Genomic DNA, 16,995 nt, shown 5'->3' on the forward strand with positions numbered 1-16,995 from the left:
TCCCCACGCCGTGGTCCAGCCGGCTATAAAAGGAAAGCCCGCCCACTCACTTCCTTCCCAGCAGCACCTGCATCCTCCACCTCAATCTCCAGGCATTTACGAGTCCAGATCCTGAAAGGAAAGGCATTTCGATGGCTCCCACGGTGGCGGCGGAGGCAGCGGCTACGGCGGCGAAGCCGCAGCACACGGGGAAGGCGGCGGCGCTCGCGGCGCACGACGCGTCCGGCCACCTCGCGCCGCTCACCATCACCCGCAGGTACGTGCGCGCTTGCCCGCGCCTCGTCGCTCCCCGGCCGCCGCCGTCCCGTCTAGGGATGTCGGATCCCGCGGCCGTCGTCGTGTCCTCCTAGAAATGGTCCCCACCAACGGCTAGGTATGCAGTCGCCCGTATCAAGCCCGCTTGGGCTCCGATCCGGCGGTGCGAGCCCGTCCGATCTGATGGGCCGTAGCGGCGGAGCCGGACCCGGACGTACGTGCATGCCTTCGTGGAATAATCTATCCCCAACCTATGTCGTCTTGCGCTGGAAGATTTTTTTTTTCATTGTTTTTCTTAAAAGCTTGCGATTGACAATCGGCTATCCATATCCTGATTACAAAACCCATGCGTGTGTATTTTGGATTTTTATTTGCGTCTTGCATATGCTTCAAACAAAACATTGTTCTTCCTCTCGCAATTGCAGTATCAATTAGTCATACCTGCCGGGATGTGTTTTGTTTCTAACAAAGATGTGCGAGGGCCTATCCTAGCTAGTGATGAGTGGGACAATATTTCAGCAAAATGCATAAATTCACTTAAGTTTCAGGTTTTTCCCACTTTTCTGTTCATCAGTCAAAGCAGCATCATGTCAACCTGCATGTGGCTGTGAATTACAACATAGTACGAGTTGACAGTGTAGTGGCCTGGGTCGAATCGTGTATTGTGATCGTGCACTTGCACTTCCCTTTGTGGGCGTCACAAAGCTCAGTTCCTGTGCACTAGCCTATGCACCTTTTCTATTTACTCGTGTCTTCTGTTGCCTCTGTTGTTTCTTCTTTTTTCTCATAAGTACTGTTCGTCTGCTCAGATGCTTTGTCGTCCTTTGCTTCACTATGGAACAAACGAACAAAGTATGTTTCTGTTTATAGTGGTGGTTCATGTGAATATAAAGTTTCTTTTTTTGCTTTCTTTAGCAATGTTTCAGTTTATAGTGGTGGTTCATGTGAATATACAGTTTCTCAACTAAAGAAAGGTACTGCTATAAGTGGAGAAACTGAATTTATTGGCTTCTTAGCCTGTAGAACGTTGCAGCATATTCTATTTCTCCAAATGATTTATACCCATTTTTTAGCCCAATTTTGTGTTGAGAGTTGGTGCTATCTTTGGGGATTTTTTTTTAAAAAAAAATCATCTTGGCGAACAGGAGTTAAAGTTAACAAGAGACTCCAGAGACCATATAGGTTATCAACTATAGCCAAATTCAATCCATCCAAGCTTATAGTTTGTGGACTAGCACCTATCATTGTCGATCGTTATGTTCAATAGCACAATGGATGTCACAATCGTAGGCAGCAGTGCCCGGTCGGCCACAATGGGTTCAGAATTTCCAGTCTTTTCTGGATTATTAGCCTTTCGAATTTTCTTCCTATGCGTGGCGCAAGTTACTGGGAGATGGATTTATAGTAGTTTCTTGTCTTTGAAAGAGAAAAGAAGTGTGTGTTTTTTTGCCATGTTTATCACCTTTTGTACTGAGTTGTTCAAAAAACGTAGGTTTATGTGCAAGCAATTAATGAATTCATCAGAAAACGAAGATAGCTTGCCTGCACGAAGATGCGCATCTGCTATTAGCATGTATGCAGTATCAGATATTCAATATATACATACACGTGCTGAATTATGCACTGTCCATCAATAATGCAGGAGCACCGGGGATGATGATGTAGCGATAAAGATTTTGTACTGTGGGATCTGTCACTCTGACCTGCACAGCATCAAGAACGAGTGGCATAACGCCATGTACCCCGTCGTCCCTGGGTACGTGATGACTTGCACAATGCCTTGTTGCGTTGTTCGTCACTACTTTCCCAGTTGTGCCATTGTTTGAACACATTATCAAATTCCAACTTCTGAAAATACTGAATTATTTGTTCCTTGTGCATGACGAAAGTCACGAGATCGCCGGAGTGGTGACGGAGGTGGGCAAGAACGTGACCAAGTTCAAGGCCGGCGACCGCGTCGGCGTGGGCTGCATCGTGAACTCGTGCCAGTCCTGCGATAGCTGCAACGAGGGTTTCGAGAACCACTGCCGGGGCATGATCTTCACCTACAACTCCGTCGACCTCGACGGCACCGTCACCTACGGCGGCTACTCGAGCAACGTGGTGGTCCACGAGCGGTTCGTGGTCAGGTTCCCTGATGCCATGCCGCTGGACCAGGGCGCGCCGCTGCTGTGCGCGGGCATCACCGTGTACAGCCCCATGAAGCACCACGGTCTGAACGTGCCCGGGAAGCATGTTGGTGTGGTGGGCCTGGGAGGGCTGGGTCACGTCGCCGTCAAGTTCGCCAAGGCGTTCGGGATGAAGGTTACGGTGATCAGCTCGTCGCCGGCAAAGAAGCAGGAGGCCCTGGAGCGCCATGGTGCTGACGCCTTCATCGTCAGCAGGAACGACGACGAAATGAAGGTATATATCATGCTGTGAGCGAAATACAACATTAAGTGTTCCCTATTGAACTGATCGATAAACTGGATCATGAACTGGTGAACTGGCACAGGCTGCGGCTGGCACCATGGATGGCATCATCAACACGGTGTCCGCCAACATCCCCATGGCCCCATACATGAGCATGCTGAAGCCCTACGGCAAAATGATCATGGTCGGCCTGCCCGACAAGCCACTGGAGATCCCGCCGTTTGATCTCATGACGGGTAAGTCCTCACCAAATGATCTAAGGTCCTGTTTCGATCCTTGGAATTGAATTCAATTCTAATAATTATAATTTAAACACAAATTAATTAAGCTAATATAGTTGTACGTGGAATATATTTGTATATTATTGTTGGCTATATGAGAGATACTTATGTGCTGCACTTCTGCTATAGGGAAGCGAGTTGAAGAGCGTGCTATAAGTTGCATATTAGAAATATAGCATGAGGATCTATAGAATCAATTTCCATCTCCCAACCCCATGAATTTAAGATAGGCTTATATTTAAACTTTGAAAAGTTGTGAAATGTCATGTTCCAAGACAAATAGCCTACTCAAATTCTAATTCCTTCAAAATGAAGGGATCCAAACGGTCCTAACTGTTTCACAAGAATTTTTCTTGCTTTTTCCAAACAGCTGGGTAACCCTGCATGGAGTTGGTTTTGCATCAGTTTGTTGAGTGACCATTCTGAAACTGTCAAGTAACTAATAAGGGACCCTGCAGGGAGCAAGACCCTGGCGGGGAGCTGCATCGGCGGCATGAGGGACACGCAGGAGATGATCGACGTGGCGGCGAAGCACGGCGTGACGGCGGACATCGAGGTGGTGGGAGCGGACTACGTGAACACGGCCATGGAGCGCCTCGCCAAGGCCGACGTCAGGTACCGCTTCGTCATCGACATCGGCAACACCCTCAAGAGCTCCGACTGATCACAATCTCACATTGGCGCGCAGCAGTTTCTGCTGTTTCTGCTTGTCCTTTTCGTGTCAGCGATATTGTAGCGGGGTCGGAGATATACATGTAGTGTATTCATTACTGTGTTGGTTATGTTCAAATAATGCAGCGTAATAACATGTTAATGTAAATGTTGCTGAGGGTGGATGAATTGGTTGTTCCTGTAAAACGTGCTATGTTTTTTCATTTCTTTTTCCCTCCGTATTTTGCTAGAAGAATGGATCGGAAATGCACAAATTAGATCCCCAAGCTACACGTCCAAATCTGTTGAAATCCTAACGGAAAATCCACAAATAAGGACAGTCCCAACTAAGAAAATGATGGCCAGATTGCGACATGAGTTTGTTTGTGGAAGATTTGCCAATTTAAGAGCTTTAATTTCGTTCGCGATTTTCATTCAGTACGAAGATACGGCGTGAAAGCTTTAGCAGTAGAAGTTGTGTCTCAACATGAATAACAGCAACAATTGTATTCGATGCCAAGAAAGTGGACCCAGTCGAACTGTGAACCACGTGGTGCACTGGAACTATCCAAACCCATACAGCACCTATCTTCTTCCGTTGAGGTTGTGTGGCTGGTATTGTGCCACTCGAGAAACTCTTGAAGCACGATGACACATTTTGTCATTGTCCAAGCAAAAGCAAAGTACTCATCGGTATTACCGTACGAGACTAATGCTCCACTTAGTTTTAGTACGTGTTACTAATCGGTACTAAATATCGGTACTAAATGTTACTTTATTAATACTAACCAGTACTAAAAGGTTTTCCACGAGTGATTTCAAAAGAAAAGCGGTACGAAAGGTCTGTAAAGATATACATATTACTACTTACAGAAAACATCAAGTCTTGGCGCGCCTCAAGTAAACTTGCTATACACACGCTACAAATTAGATGAGGAGGGAGGGAGGCACACGATGCAATGCGGTATATATAGCTCAATCGAGACATGTATTATTCAGACGGTACTGGAGGTTGAATGCCCGGAAGGCAGCATGATGCCTCTTTCACAGTATCGCACCAGAAGGGCGGCCAGGGTGACGAGCTCGCTGCCGTTGCTAAGCTGCATGGCATGAGAATGCGCGCTGCAATGGGCGCCTGCGTAGCATAGCATCTCCAACCACACCTGCGCGATCAGCTTGAGCATCATCCCGGCGGCCGCGGGTGCGGCTTTTAACTCCTCGTCGATCAGGCACCAGCAGATGTCGGATCCTTTTTTCACCGAAGAATTCTCCACCCCGTCTTGTACCTGCAGATACCTATCACGATCTCGTGTTCTGTCCGGAGGTTCGAGGGCCACCGCACGGACCAGATCCTCGGCTGAGGCAACGTATGAAGACCCGGCTGCAGACCGGATGAGGTGCAAGCACGCTCTGGCATAGCCGGTGCGACTAGCAGGAGGGGGCAACATGTAGGGGCGTGCGGCGAGGAGGAACAACATGTAGTTTGAGAGCTCTTGGACGGCCCTGGCAAGATCATTATCCTCCTCCTTCCGACCTTGTTGTGTTTCTTGCTGGCGCCGGTACCAGCAAAGGTAGGCATCGGTGGCGATGTGCCACACAAGAATGCTCTCCACAAATTCCAGGTCAACAACGCTCTCTAGCAAGAGCTTTCTTCCCCAGTATCCAAGCTGCTCATCATCGTCCTGGGTTTGGAGGAACAACCAGCCTTTCCACGTCCCGCGCGCGCGCGCCGGCACGGCCGCGGCGCGCGCGCGGGACGATGGCCCCTCGTCGCGGTGGGCCGATGCCCAGCGCTGTAGAGCTGCTCGGCCCCTGGAATTGCGGATGTGGCTCGGGCTGTCCTTGGGGATCTGCACGCTCTCCAACACTTGTTCCACCAGTAGGCCCTTGATGGGAGGTGATACGCGAGCGGAGTGGGAGTAGGAAAGGTGTTCCACCAGGCCTCCACTCCCATCCATTCCGCAACCTTGGTGACGATCGGCCTCGCCGCGGTGGAGGAGCACACCTGGAACAGGTTGTGCTGTCCTATGGAGCCTGACCAGGTCCTGGGAAGGTAGTCGGCGGCGTGGATGCACCGGCGGAGAGCTGCGAATGCATCATCAAGCAAGAAGCTATTCCACAAGAAATGCCATGTCCAGGTCGAGAGCATGATTCTCAGCCCTGACACGGTCTCCAGGACGACGGCCCCAGCTAACAAGACGTAGGTGACTATAGTATCTTTCCTACTACTACTACTCCTGCTGCTGCTACCAACTAGATGCAGATGAAACAAGAACAATGCACAGGCTGTGGCCACCCAGGAGAAGACACGGACGCATAAACCATACAATGTGTGGATCACCTCCGCCTTGCTGTACAAGACGTCGTGCATCAAGGACAGCTGCATCTCGGCCACCCTGCACAGCACGTCCCCTCTGAACTTGTCGGGTTTGAAGGGCACAACCACCAATGGTAGCGGAGCCTTGCTCAAATCCTTGGCAACATCAAGCATGCCGTGAGCTACCTGCAACAAGGCTTCCGTGTCCGTCGTACTTGGCATAAACCGATTTATGATAACACATGTGAGGAACATTCCATCAGCAATTGATCGGTAGCTCTTGCCAGATGGGTTACTATTGGCGCGCATGAGCGCCAACACTCTCTCCCCGTACTTGGCAACGCCAACCACGAAAAGGAGGATGGCAGCACGCCGGAGCAAAGGACGATGTCGGCCGTCGCCAGCAGGTTCCTGCAAGGACACATACAGGACGTAAGCAGCTCCAGTGGCCTGCACGGCAAGCGTCTGCAGGTGGCGCAGCCACAGCCGGTTGTCCTCCATGGCATAGGCCGTGATGTTGTCCTGCCCACCAAGGTGCACCAGCAGCAATGGTGCCCAGAGCGCCATCGCTTGGTGCTCAGCCGCCTGGCTCGTCGCCGACAGATGCCCGATGGTGTAAATCGCTATCGAGTCAGCCAGAATGTACGCCGACCAAATGAAGGCCCTCAGCACGCCGGAGTCGAATCGTCGCCGGAACTCCGCCAGTAGGAGGAGCGTCAACTGCAACGTGAAACTGAACAGCACCAGCACGTGGAGTCCCCAGTCCTTCCAGTAGAGATGCACCACATCTACTACTGCTGCCATATCTTAACGCGTGCTCTTCTTCGTTCTGAAAGGGATACACAGACAAGCTCGATAAATACACAGCCTGACAATAACAACATATACTTACTCCTTGTTTGGATATATTAGTTCTCGTATAAAATTAAAACTACAAATTGAGGTTGCCAAACTCTAGGAAGAACATAAAACAAAATCATATCTTGCGTGCCAAAGAGTCGAGACTATTCAAGACATGGATGAATAGCGCTGAAATTTGGAAAAGGGGCCCAAAACGGAGGGTAGTAAGGGCTCACATGATTTTAAAATTCAAAGTGTATGAATGAAAAAAAAATAGAAATGGACCCTGATGCTGATAATTCTTAAAATGACATTCTTGATTAATCCCACATGGTAAGAAGAGTGCAAAAGTTGTTGTACGACATACCATTTACGTACCTTGTATATATACAGACCTATCACTTGAACGGAATGGACCGGTTGCCTCGCTAGTTATGATTTGTTTAAAATGAACTATTATTCATGGGCGATGCCGTGAGGATCAAAGAGTCGTCAACATGTGTATAATATCCCACGCAGAAAAAAGAAACATGTATATAGGTAGTGAGTTGATGCGAGACTTGGCTTCTGAAAACTCACTGGAATCGCGTACGTTTCGTTCCGTGTGTGCCACCACATATTCGATATTCCACTTCATGCGCCCGTCACAAGCAAAGGTACGGTAAAAAGCAAGCGATTCGCATTCGTTTCCTTGTTGTGATATAGTACACGTTCCGTGTGTTATAACGGAACAAAAGAGGCAGCAGTTATAACAAACGATTGTATTAATTTGTTCAGTGTTATATAGGATATGGCACCAGCAGAGAACTGACTTTCCATCCAACATCTTTTGTCCCAATTAATATTGGACCCGTGATAAAAGTAACTTTAGTCCCGGATCAAAAATGTGCCCCCGAAGACCACCGCGGGGGGAAAGTTTTAGTCCTGGTTGTAAACACACCAACCGGGGCTAGAGGGGTCTCTAGTCCCAGTTAAAATGGCTAGAAATATCGCAACGGGGGCACAACCCTTTTGTCCCGTTGGAAATTCCAACCGGGACAAAACAACCAACCAGAACTAAATGGGGAGCCTTTTATCCCCGGACAACCCACGCCCCCCTCCTCCTTATCTTTCTCTCCCCCTCCTATACCCAGGCACCTTGTCCTCTTCCTTCTCTTTCTCTCCTCCTCCTCTCCTTATCCTCTTCCTTCTCTATCTCTCCTTCTCCTCTCCTAGGCGAGCCGCTACCCCTCCCCTTCCCCCTTCAGCTCGCCCCTCACTAACAGTGGGGTGAGGGCGAGCGGCGACACGCGGGGGAGCGGAGGGCGAGCGGGCTCCGGCACGGGCACCGGCGCTCCTCCCCTTCCCCCTGCTGCCCCTCCTCTTCCCTTCCCCCTCTGCTCGCCCCTCACTGGCAGTGAAGAGCGGTAGCGGGGTGAGGGTGGGCAGCGGTGCACTGGGGAGCGGAGGACGGGCGGGCGGAGCGAAGCGGAGGCGAGGCGGAGGCCAGTGGCGGTGGTGGGGTGGAGGTAGTGGGCGGCAGGCGGCGGAGGGGCGGAGGCCGGCAGCGGTGGGCGATGCGGGAGCCGAGGAGGTTATACTATAAAACATGAATGGGAAATAAGAAGATAATTATTTTAGAGAGGGTAAAGATCCGTAGAAACGCACGGGCAATTCTACTAGTATTGTTTCTTCCAACCATCATGGTTATTTTGCAAAAAAATCCTCTCAACTTTCCTAGAATCAACCCGCAGTCCATATCCTGAAGAGAGGAGGCCTCAGGTGGAAAAAAGAGGGAAGGGAGGGGGTTATATGGGAAAAAGCTTCTCCCCGGACTCGCCCCCGCCGCCCCGCCCCCCCCCCCCCCCCCCCCGGCCGCGGCCGAGGCGGCTTGGGTGCGACTTCGACTACTCCCAGAGCGGCATCTTGTCCCCGCTCAACAAGGTCCCGCGCGGTTCGTCGGCTCCAGCCTCCCATGCTGGCGGTGTCGAGGCCGAGGCTGCCGCCTCCTCGACGGACTTCCTCATCGCCAACCCGAAGCGCAGGGCGAGGGCTGGCGGCTGCAGGCTCAAGGACTCCGGCGCCGGCGGGAAATCCAGGGGTGGCGCCGGCGGCTGCGGCGCGATGGGACCTTCCTCGAGCTTCACGAGACGGGCAGGGCCAGGCTCAACTTCTGCCGGCGGCGCCTTCCCCTGCGAAGGTAGTAGCCACCTGCCTTTGATCCCGCCTTCATTAAGCTTTGCTAAAATCTTCACGAGCATCACGGCGTTTCCACTGGTTGGTTGGGCGGGTTCAGGAGGGCTGGAGGCGGGTGCTCAAGGCGGCCATCAAGAAGTTCAAGGCGCGGCAGCGGCGGTCCCGGCAGGCTCCCCTGCTCCAGATGATGCTCCCCATGCTGTGATCGATCGATCTCGCGCGCTCCCACGATTTGCTTGTTTTTGTTTGATCTGTTCGGTCCAATTCTTTAGATTGAATATGGACGCTATTCCACGCAGCCACGCTGTGCTTGTAGTATAATTCCGTTCAGATTTGTTGTAACCGTGCAGCTCTTGGTGGAGAGTATGATTTGGTACATTTTTTCATCCACTTTTCCAGTATTTTCCTTTTCCCGGCATTTACCACCTGAAGATGGACTAGCCGAAGATGCCGGGAGTTCTTCATACAGTGTCCATGAAAATGAAACATGGATGAAGTCGATAGTTCATTCTTATTGATCATTCAATGCTAATCTCCTATGCCATATGTCTGGGCTATCTGTTTTGAAATTCTCGATCCCATGACGTGGAGTTTGCTTGCTTTGTGAAGAGTTGGTGGCTCGGTGCCTATGGAACAAACAATGCAGGGAAGCGAAGGGATCGATGCGATTTCTGAGCTGAGTTTCCGCGCCATGGACGAGCTTACTAATGGCATCCAGGCGAGAACGAGCAACGGCCTCTGTGCCTATAGCTCCCTCCTCTCGCCCATGGTGATTGCCGATGGTGATTGTTTGGTTTGTCTGCTCCTCGAGCTCCACTGATGATACGGACCATGGATCCCGTCGTGTCATCCGTTAAGACTCCGACGCTGCCGTCGCCGCCCGCGAAGGCTGTTCGCAAAGCTCTCCCGTGGCGGCAGCCACGGGACTGCTAGATCCTTCGCTGGAGCATATCCGGCCATGCGGCTTTGCCTCGGCGGAGGACCAGACCACCCGAGGCCGCGGACCATGGGAGCCCACGCGAAGCAATTGCCGTTGTGCATTGGGTGTCAGGGTCCTATGTAATTGTCATCGTTGTTGGGTGTCAGCGTCGAGCAGTCACCACCGGGCATCAATCTACCATCTACACGAACAACATGGCCAGACCGAGACGACTCAGCACCGTCTTCTTACTTTGGTGCATGCTAGGTGCTTGACAAAATTACCAATACACCATGCGATTCTTAATTGATTGAGTTTTCTACTTCTTACTTTGTTTTAACGTCACTTGCATTGTACATCCTGCTCCAGTACCAAGTACACCGGTGAACCATTGTTGCCGGCATGTAGGCAGGCGCAGGCGTGTCCAGGCCTCCAGGATAGGCGTGGAGAGCAGGGCGCAGGTGATGAGTTTGAACCACTTCTTTCTCCTTGACTCAATATATTAGTTTCAATTTCTCACAAGCACGTGCTCATCTATTGTGTATGGAAATAGCATGAGTTCATCTTCTAAAAATCATTTATTTTATAGTTTAATAATAGGGTTCAATTTCACCTGCAGCTTATGTCCAAAACTAAAAAAGTGATATAAGAAACTGCACAAAACCAAGAAAAATGTTTGTATCGTACGACGAAACTATTATTATTGTTCCGAGTGCAAAACCCGTAGTAACGCACGGACATCTTTGGTAAATAAAGATACAATGTTTAAATTCATCAATCCGCGGCCCATCATCCATGCCAAAATTGCGGCCCAAACGTTGTAGGCCAGCTCGCGCGCGCGCGGCTCGCTCGGCCGCGCCTGACAGCACATGCCGCGCAGGCCCACAGCAGGCCCGTGGCACCGTTACGATTGGTTGGACCCAACAGCACGTCATGTCAAGCCATTGCCGACCGAAGCCTTTTCGTTTCTATCCTCGCCGCCGCCGCCGCGCCGCCGCTTCGTCTCCCTCGGAGATTCCTCGTCCCCGCCCCTTCCGCCCGCCGCAGGTACGGCCCCCCTCCGCGCCCAATCACTTCCTCCTCGCGCGCGCCTCCCACGCCCTCCTCGGATTGGTCAGAAATGGCCTCGCAACCCCCCCGCGGCGCCGATTTCTGGTTAGGGTTTAGCCCCCCATTTCGCTGCCCCGGGGTTGTGATTCCGTGCGGGTGGGCGTTTTTCTCCTACTGTTTTTGTTTGTCCATTCGGGCTGGATGCGGATTGGTGCGAGGGGCCGCGCCCCGGGGGTTGCCACGGTTCCGGAATCTTGGTTGCTGGAACTCACCGTCGCCTTGCGGAGAGATTTGCGGCGATCCTGGGGGCATGATTTATATCCCTTGTGCCCTGTCCTGTTTTGATTGCTGTTTTGCCCATTTTGCTGGTCGAATTCCATTTTTGTTCGGGATCATCTGTCATGATACAGTGCAACCAGGGGCGAAGCTAGAGCTGAAACCAGAGGTGTGCGCCACTTCGATTTTGTCCTATTAGGTGATATGGATGTTCCAATACGTATTCGGCAATATGAACTTTTCCAAAATCACGGATGCCGACAAGAAGCGTTACTTGGACACCCATGTCGGATGCCGGCAAGAAGCGTTACTCGGACACCCATGTCGGATTCCGACAACCGTTTCGAATTCCATGCGGTTTTTGGCGTGTCCCTGAAAAAGTTGCTGAATTGGACGCCTGCACCCGCTCCTGTGCACACGTAACACTTCCAATAAGACAACTATTTCTATACGTTCTTATACTTAAATAGAAACATAGGATGACACATGGCACTGGCCTAGCTCAGAAGTAACGGAAATGCACATGGCGCATTCTGCATTTTATGCACATAGATGTCGGGTGGAGCAACATGGCTGACTGGGCTGTCGGACGTCGGATGCTGGGAACATGCCTTCGCAGTAAAGAACGGGTGCGGGGGTCGGGGGATTGGGTCATAAATGGTCAAAATGAGCTGTTGGCAAGTACGATTGCTCTATGATGTGGGTGTATCTGCACCACCTTGGCCCTACGTAGCTTTGCCCCTGAGTGCAACGGTTGCTTCTCTCCCTTATTTGGTACTTAGCTCATAAATTAAATATTAGTACTTCTTTGAATCAGTGAAACAATTGCCTTCGCATTCAGATTAATTTTGTCATAGAGATTAGTTCTTTCTTTTATATTCTTGTTACTGGCATTGTCTTAATCTAATATCTTGCAATTTTGATTTACTCACAACTTCAGTAGAAATGGTTTGGGCGTTGAATGTCTACCAAAATTGGTTTCTCATGTCGGATTTCTTCTGATTTTTTTGCTCTGATGTGGTCTTTTGTTTTACCGTGACTATTCATCCCATGTAGGCAAAAGCTTCCTTTACTCATGCATCTTGGCCATATTCTCAGGTTAATCAAAGGTTGAAGCTAAACTTCATGCCTCATTGTTTGATCTGAAGGCAAATAAAGTTATCCTCCAATCTGAAGGGGAAAAAAGGAGTACCAAGATTTGTTCTATAGGATAAAGGTTTCTCAGCTAGTTGCTGGATATTGGAGAGCCCAGTGGCGGTTGTATACCTTGAAAGGATTTCATTGTAAATTTTCCCCTGTATCTGGTTCTATTAGCATCATTATTTTTCTGGCATTGGGCAATCATGTCAGAGAGCGAGTTAGCAGTAATAAAACCAGAGGTATGCTCCCTTATGCACTTCTTAATTGTGACCTTTTTGTTTGCTGATAAAAGTTGCATGCTTATATTGATTGCATGATTTCGGCCTAATCCGAGTTTACTGGTGAACTCTAACAGGCTTTGAAGACATATATATGGCTTCAGTGCTTTGATGGTTCCATACAGCAAGTGGAGGAGGAAGTTGCGATGTTCTGCCCTATGATATGTCGGGAAATAGTGAAAAATGGGACGGGATCATCTAAAAATCATGCTATTGTCCTCCCGGAAAGAGTTAATCCGGCTAGCTTGAGTTTGATTCTTGACTATTGTCGGTTCCATCAGGTCCCTGGGCGCTCAAACAAGGTTTGCAGCAGTTTATAATTTACTAGAAGATTTTGCTTTTTTGAGTCTATATTTTCTCCAATATATCTTAGTAGGGTTTTCCTTAATTTACAGGAGCGCAAGTCATTTGATGAAAAGTTTGTCCGGATAGACACAGAAAAACTCTGCAAGTTGGCTTCTGCAGCCCTCGGCCTACAGTTGAGGCCACTAGTTGATCTTACTTGTGGAGCTCTTGCTCGAATCATCGGAGGAAAGACACCTGATGAAGTTCGAGATATTTTCCATTTACCAGATGACTTGACAGAGGTAAGAGTACCATTGTACTGTCAGATACGAAAAAGTTCATTTGATCTCCCTGAGTGAGTATGATTCGCACCTCTGGAGCTCAAAAACCAGACATTGTCACAAGAGCAGAGGGATAAAGCGGACCTTTTCATTTGAGATTTTGACACATTCTAAACTTATTGCTACTCAGGAAGAAAAATTGGAGCCGCTAAAAAATATAAATGATGATCCTACAATTCGTTTATTGAACCGTTTGTATGCAAAGAAGCGGAAAGAACTCCAGGAACGCCAGAAACTAAAGGTATTTATGGTTGAATCTATGCATTGTGTTCAATAATATTTCCCTCTTTGACCTGGCTGTGATCTAGCTTTACGTTAGTGTCTGAGGTTCGCTTTATTTCAGGATGTTCAAACGCAGGAAGAGCAAAAAGATGAGAGATCTTTGGATGAATTACTCTGTTTTATAAATGGTGATGGAGGTTAGTAATTATATTGAATATTTAAGAATTTTGCCATAGTTAAGTATGTGTAGTTTACACTACACCATTTGGTGTCCTGCCCACTGCAATGAATATAAACATTTTTGTAATGTCCAGCAATTATCAGTTATTTTGGTTTCTCTAGAGAAAAATACAAATATCTGAGTGTCATTTGGCAAAAAAAAATGCACTCTATTTATGAGAATTTAGTCTGTTCACCATTTGGCCATTAAATTTTGTGTTGGTTAATATTGAGCAGTAATAAAACAACAAAATTGTTCTACAGGACCGAACACATTTAGCTACCATGCATGAACTTCGTAGCAGTATTTTGGCACTCAGACTGTATTAAAGTGGATGTATATGATTGATTGTGGGTTAAAAATAACAAAATATTATTCTGTTGTCATGTGCTTTTGTAGGCTGGTTGCTTATATGGTGTTGTTTTCTCCATCGAATTTAATACAATATTTATTGGTAGACTGGTTGCTTATATGAAAGGAAAATTTGAACAAGGCACAGCATTAGCATGTGATTAGTTTTGTTAAGTTTTTTTCTCCACCTTCTGATGTGTCCATATGAAGTTATTATTGCCCCTTTTTTCACTTGTTATATTTTATTCTGTTGTAAGATTGATAGTCTGTTACCCTAATGTCCACAAGCCTGCAAAAGCACACAGTACAAGAACTTATAGTTCTTTGTTTTTTGTTAAAAAATTCTTAGGTTTCATGTAACCATTTCACAGGTTCTAGGGGCGGGAAAGCTGCTAAAAGTAAGAAAAAGAATAAAAGAAGGAAAGATCAAGCTAAGAATCCCGCAAGAGCGAACTCTGAACCTGTAAATAAGGTTAGAGCTACAGTTTTGTTATTTTTTCTCTGGGGTGTAACTTTATATAGAATGGTGTGTTTCTTACATAATTTTTTTTGGGAGTTAAGGAGGGAGCTGGCTGTGTGGTTTCGCGCAAAGCAGATAGTGGTAATATTTCTGAGCTTCCTTGCCAAAGTCAAGATTTGCAAGATGATATCGAGTACCCCTTTGATGATGCTGATCTTGATGATGGACTTGATCCTGCAATGAGGGAAGAGATTGATAGGTGAGAACATGAGATTTCTTATGTATGGGTGCATGCATGTAGGCTTCTTTTTATGCCATTAGTCTGTTTCTCAATTGAAAAGCATGTTGTTGACCCCTGAAACTGTCAAGAACTATGAACTGATTTCTGGACTGTAAATTGATGAATTCTGTCATACACTGCTGCCCATCATTTGATTCAGGCTGTGTTTAGGACGCTATTAAACCATTTTCTGTTGGCACGCATGAAACTGTGCCCTGTTCTGAAATAACAAGTCTTGTTCTTGACATGCAGAGAAGTGGCGGACTTTGCGATGAAGTTGAACTTAGTTTGGCCCGAAAGAGTGCTTTTGGGCCAGGACCAACGGATGGAGTCTCATGTTGGTGCCAGGTGGTAAATGGTTCTAGCAGAGATTCTCTGTTAGTTTTTCCGTGTAGAATTTTCTTGATGAGGTTTTTTGCTGTTAGAGTGGTGGAAAACCTTAGGCAGGGAGGAGTTTTGTTTGACAGAAACACAGGACAACATTGCGAGCAGCAATAGTTTGTTCTGTGACTTGTATGTACCCTGTTTTTCATCAAGAAGTAGTGTCCAACTTGTGTTACCCAAAAAAGGAAAAAAAGGTGGAGTGACTTGTGAGTGTAAAACCAGAAGTTTTGAACCTATGTATGTTCATTAATTTTGACAGGACTCATCTTTATGAATAAATACAAGGGAAAAAAAAATGTCGTCTTGGAAGTTGGCGGAAATTGTTGGGTAGATTGCTTCCGTTTGTTTTGTACCATCAGTCTCCTAGTTGCCTGTTAGAGTGCTTTAGTTTCGTTTTAGTCCTGGATTAGTACTGATGACCTCGATTTGTGATAATTTCTCTTTGTTCATTTCCCACATGTACATGTACATATAGCATACATGAACACAATGTAATAGAGATATTCATTACATGTGACCAGAAGTGGTCAAGTATGTAACCCATCCGTCTGCTGTAGCATTGTGCCCCCATATGGCTTTCTTCTTCAGTGCTTGTTGCCGTTTTGGGAAATATTTTCCATGTAAGAAATGGTCAAGTTGAGCAAGGAAAAGGTGTGGCCTAAAAGAGCAACTGCGACTGATGTGAGTTCTTCAACATTGTGGATGCTTGGACTGACTACAGATTTGTTTGAATGCAAATTTGGATGGCGCAGTGGAGAAATAAAGAGCAAGAGAAGAATTGCTGCTTTCTTTTTATGAACAATAACAGGACTCGCCCATGCCATCTCCATCTCCAGACTTGAAACTTCTACAAGCCCAGAGTTGAAACTTCACAGTTCTTTTTCAAGCCCCCCGCCGCCTCGGCGTGCTCCGCTTCGCGCGCGCCAAGTGGAACCTGCCGGCGGACGAGCCCTCTCCCGCGGTGTGCCGGCGCCCGCCCCCGATCTGCTCCGCCACCTGCCGCCTCGACCTGGTCCTCCTCCCGTTGCCCAGCCTCGCGTGCGCGCCCGTGAGAGGTTAGGAGGGGCCGTCGGCGGAGGAGCCTTCCCCGGCGGCCACCGCGCCCTCCAGCCGCACCTCCAGCCTCGCCTGGCTCGAGCACCGTGGATCTGCGCCGCCGCCGCCCCTGGAGGACCGAGTCGCACCGTTTGCTCGTCGCCGCCTCCAACCTCGTGCGCGCCCGAGGTGAGGCCAGAAGGGGCATCGCACCCGCCGGTGAGGTGCAGGGCCGGAGGGGCGTGACGGCGGACCTTGGCAGCGAGAACAACGGATGGCGCGAGGAGGAGATGGGCGCGGGACGGAAGAACGCCGTCCGCGAGGCACGGATCGGTCCGGCCAAATAAGGTACCGATCCGTCCCGCGTATGACCGAATATTCCGCTAAGGGTGGGGTTGACTCGGTCCCCTATCTTCCAACCAAACACAAGTGAAAAAGAAGAGGATCTTGTCCCGTCTCGTCCCTCCACCCCATCCAAACATACCCTTAGAGTCAGATTGTTTCTCAAGCTAATTTTCTCTCTACACGCATGATAACAATGAGATGTCCCGAATAGTTATCTCCAATTGCTGAAGCATACACTTTTTCATCATTGAAAGCCTAGAACTAGCTAGGAGTCTTTGCCAAGAAAGGCAGAAATTTGCATGAAGATAGCATTTGATTCCCCGCAATTCCAAGAAAGCACGGGGAAAAAATGGCAGAAAAGCTTGCAGGGAACAACCAGGGGATAAAGACCATCCACAGGCAGCTGGGTCTATCGTCAATGCCCAGTTGAGATGGAACCACAGTTGGTCGTAGCGTAGTCCAACAAAATTGTCTTGTT

General features: G+C 48.6%; 3 protein-coding genes and 1 long non-coding RNA gene across 4 annotated transcripts; 3 read left to right on the forward strand and 1 right to left on the reverse strand.

The window, feature by feature from the left end:
- Positions 1–53: 53 nt before the first annotated feature.
- On the forward strand, positions 54–3,823 carry LOC117859817 (probable cinnamyl alcohol dehydrogenase 5). The gene is made up of 5 exons (XM_034742998.2): positions 54–256; positions 1,898–2,011; positions 2,145–2,658; positions 2,750–2,903; positions 3,407–3,823. The coding sequence occupies exons 1-5, from the start codon at positions 132–134 to the stop codon at positions 3,610–3,612; spliced, it is 1,113 nt and encodes a 370-aa protein (XP_034598889.1). The 5' UTR covers positions 54–131; the 3' UTR covers positions 3,613–3,823.
- A 41-nt stretch (positions 3,824–3,864) lies between these two features.
- On the reverse strand, positions 3,865–7,566 carry LOC117861445 (uncharacterized). The gene is made up of 2 exons (XM_034745004.2): positions 7,135–7,566; positions 3,865–6,745 (listed from the first exon to the last, which is right to left on the reverse strand). The coding sequence occupies exon 2, from the start codon at positions 6,718–6,720 to the stop codon at positions 5,236–5,238; it is 1,485 nt and encodes a 494-aa protein (XP_034600895.1). The 5' UTR covers positions 6,721–6,745; positions 7,135–7,566; the 3' UTR covers positions 3,865–5,235.
- A 1,055-nt stretch (positions 7,567–8,621) lies between these two features.
- LOC117860731 (uncharacterized) lies at positions 8,622–9,457 on the forward strand. Its single transcript, XR_011898540.1, has 2 exons — positions 8,622–8,935; positions 9,032–9,457. It is a non-coding gene; the product is annotated as an uncharacterized lncRNA (long non-coding RNA).
- Positions 9,458–10,745: 1,288 nt separating this feature from the next.
- On the forward strand, positions 10,746–15,457 carry LOC117860853 (SKP1-like protein 21). Its single transcript, XM_034744246.2, has 9 exons — positions 10,746–10,897; positions 12,275–12,555; positions 12,672–12,896; positions 12,990–13,181; positions 13,351–13,461; positions 13,564–13,639; positions 14,385–14,485; positions 14,575–14,732; positions 15,006–15,457. The coding sequence occupies exons 2-9, from the start codon at positions 12,520–12,522 to the stop codon at positions 15,106–15,108; spliced, it is 1,002 nt and encodes a 333-aa protein (XP_034600137.1). The 5' UTR covers positions 10,746–10,897; positions 12,275–12,519; the 3' UTR covers positions 15,109–15,457.
- The last annotated feature ends 1,538 nt before the right edge of the window (positions 15,458–16,995 follow it).

This window comes from Setaria viridis, chromosome 6 (genome assembly GCF_005286985.2).
Source record: "Setaria viridis chromosome 6, Setaria_viridis_v4.0, whole genome shotgun sequence".
Taxonomy (NCBI): Eukaryota; Viridiplantae; Streptophyta; class Magnoliopsida; order Poales; family Poaceae; genus Setaria; species Setaria viridis.

Coding starts and splice junctions, on each gene's coding strand:
- LOC117859817 (XM_034742998.2), top strand. CDS start 132: ATGGCTCCCACGGTGGCGGCGGAGGCAGCGGCTACGGCGGCGAAGCCG. Junction 2,012..2,144: donor ATGTACCCCGTCGTCCCTGG/GTACGTGATGAC, acceptor GCATGACGAAAG/TCACGAGATCGCCGGAGTGG. Junction 2,659..2,749: donor GGAACGACGACGAAATGAAG/GTATATATCATG, acceptor GAACTGGCACAG/GCTGCGGCTGGCACCATGGA.
- LOC117860853 (XM_034744246.2), top strand. CDS start 12,520: ATGTCAGAGAGCGAGTTAGCAGTAATAAAACCAGAG. Junction 12,556..12,671: donor TAGCAGTAATAAAACCAGAG/GTATGCTCCCTT, acceptor GAACTCTAACAG/GCTTTGAAGACATATATATG. Junction 13,462..13,563: donor AGGAACGCCAGAAACTAAAG/GTATTTATGGTT, acceptor GCTTTATTTCAG/GATGTTCAAACGCAGGAAGA.
- LOC117861445 (XM_034745004.2), bottom strand. CDS start 6,720: ATGGCAGCAGTAGTAGATGTGGTGCATCTCTACTGGAAGGACTGGGGA.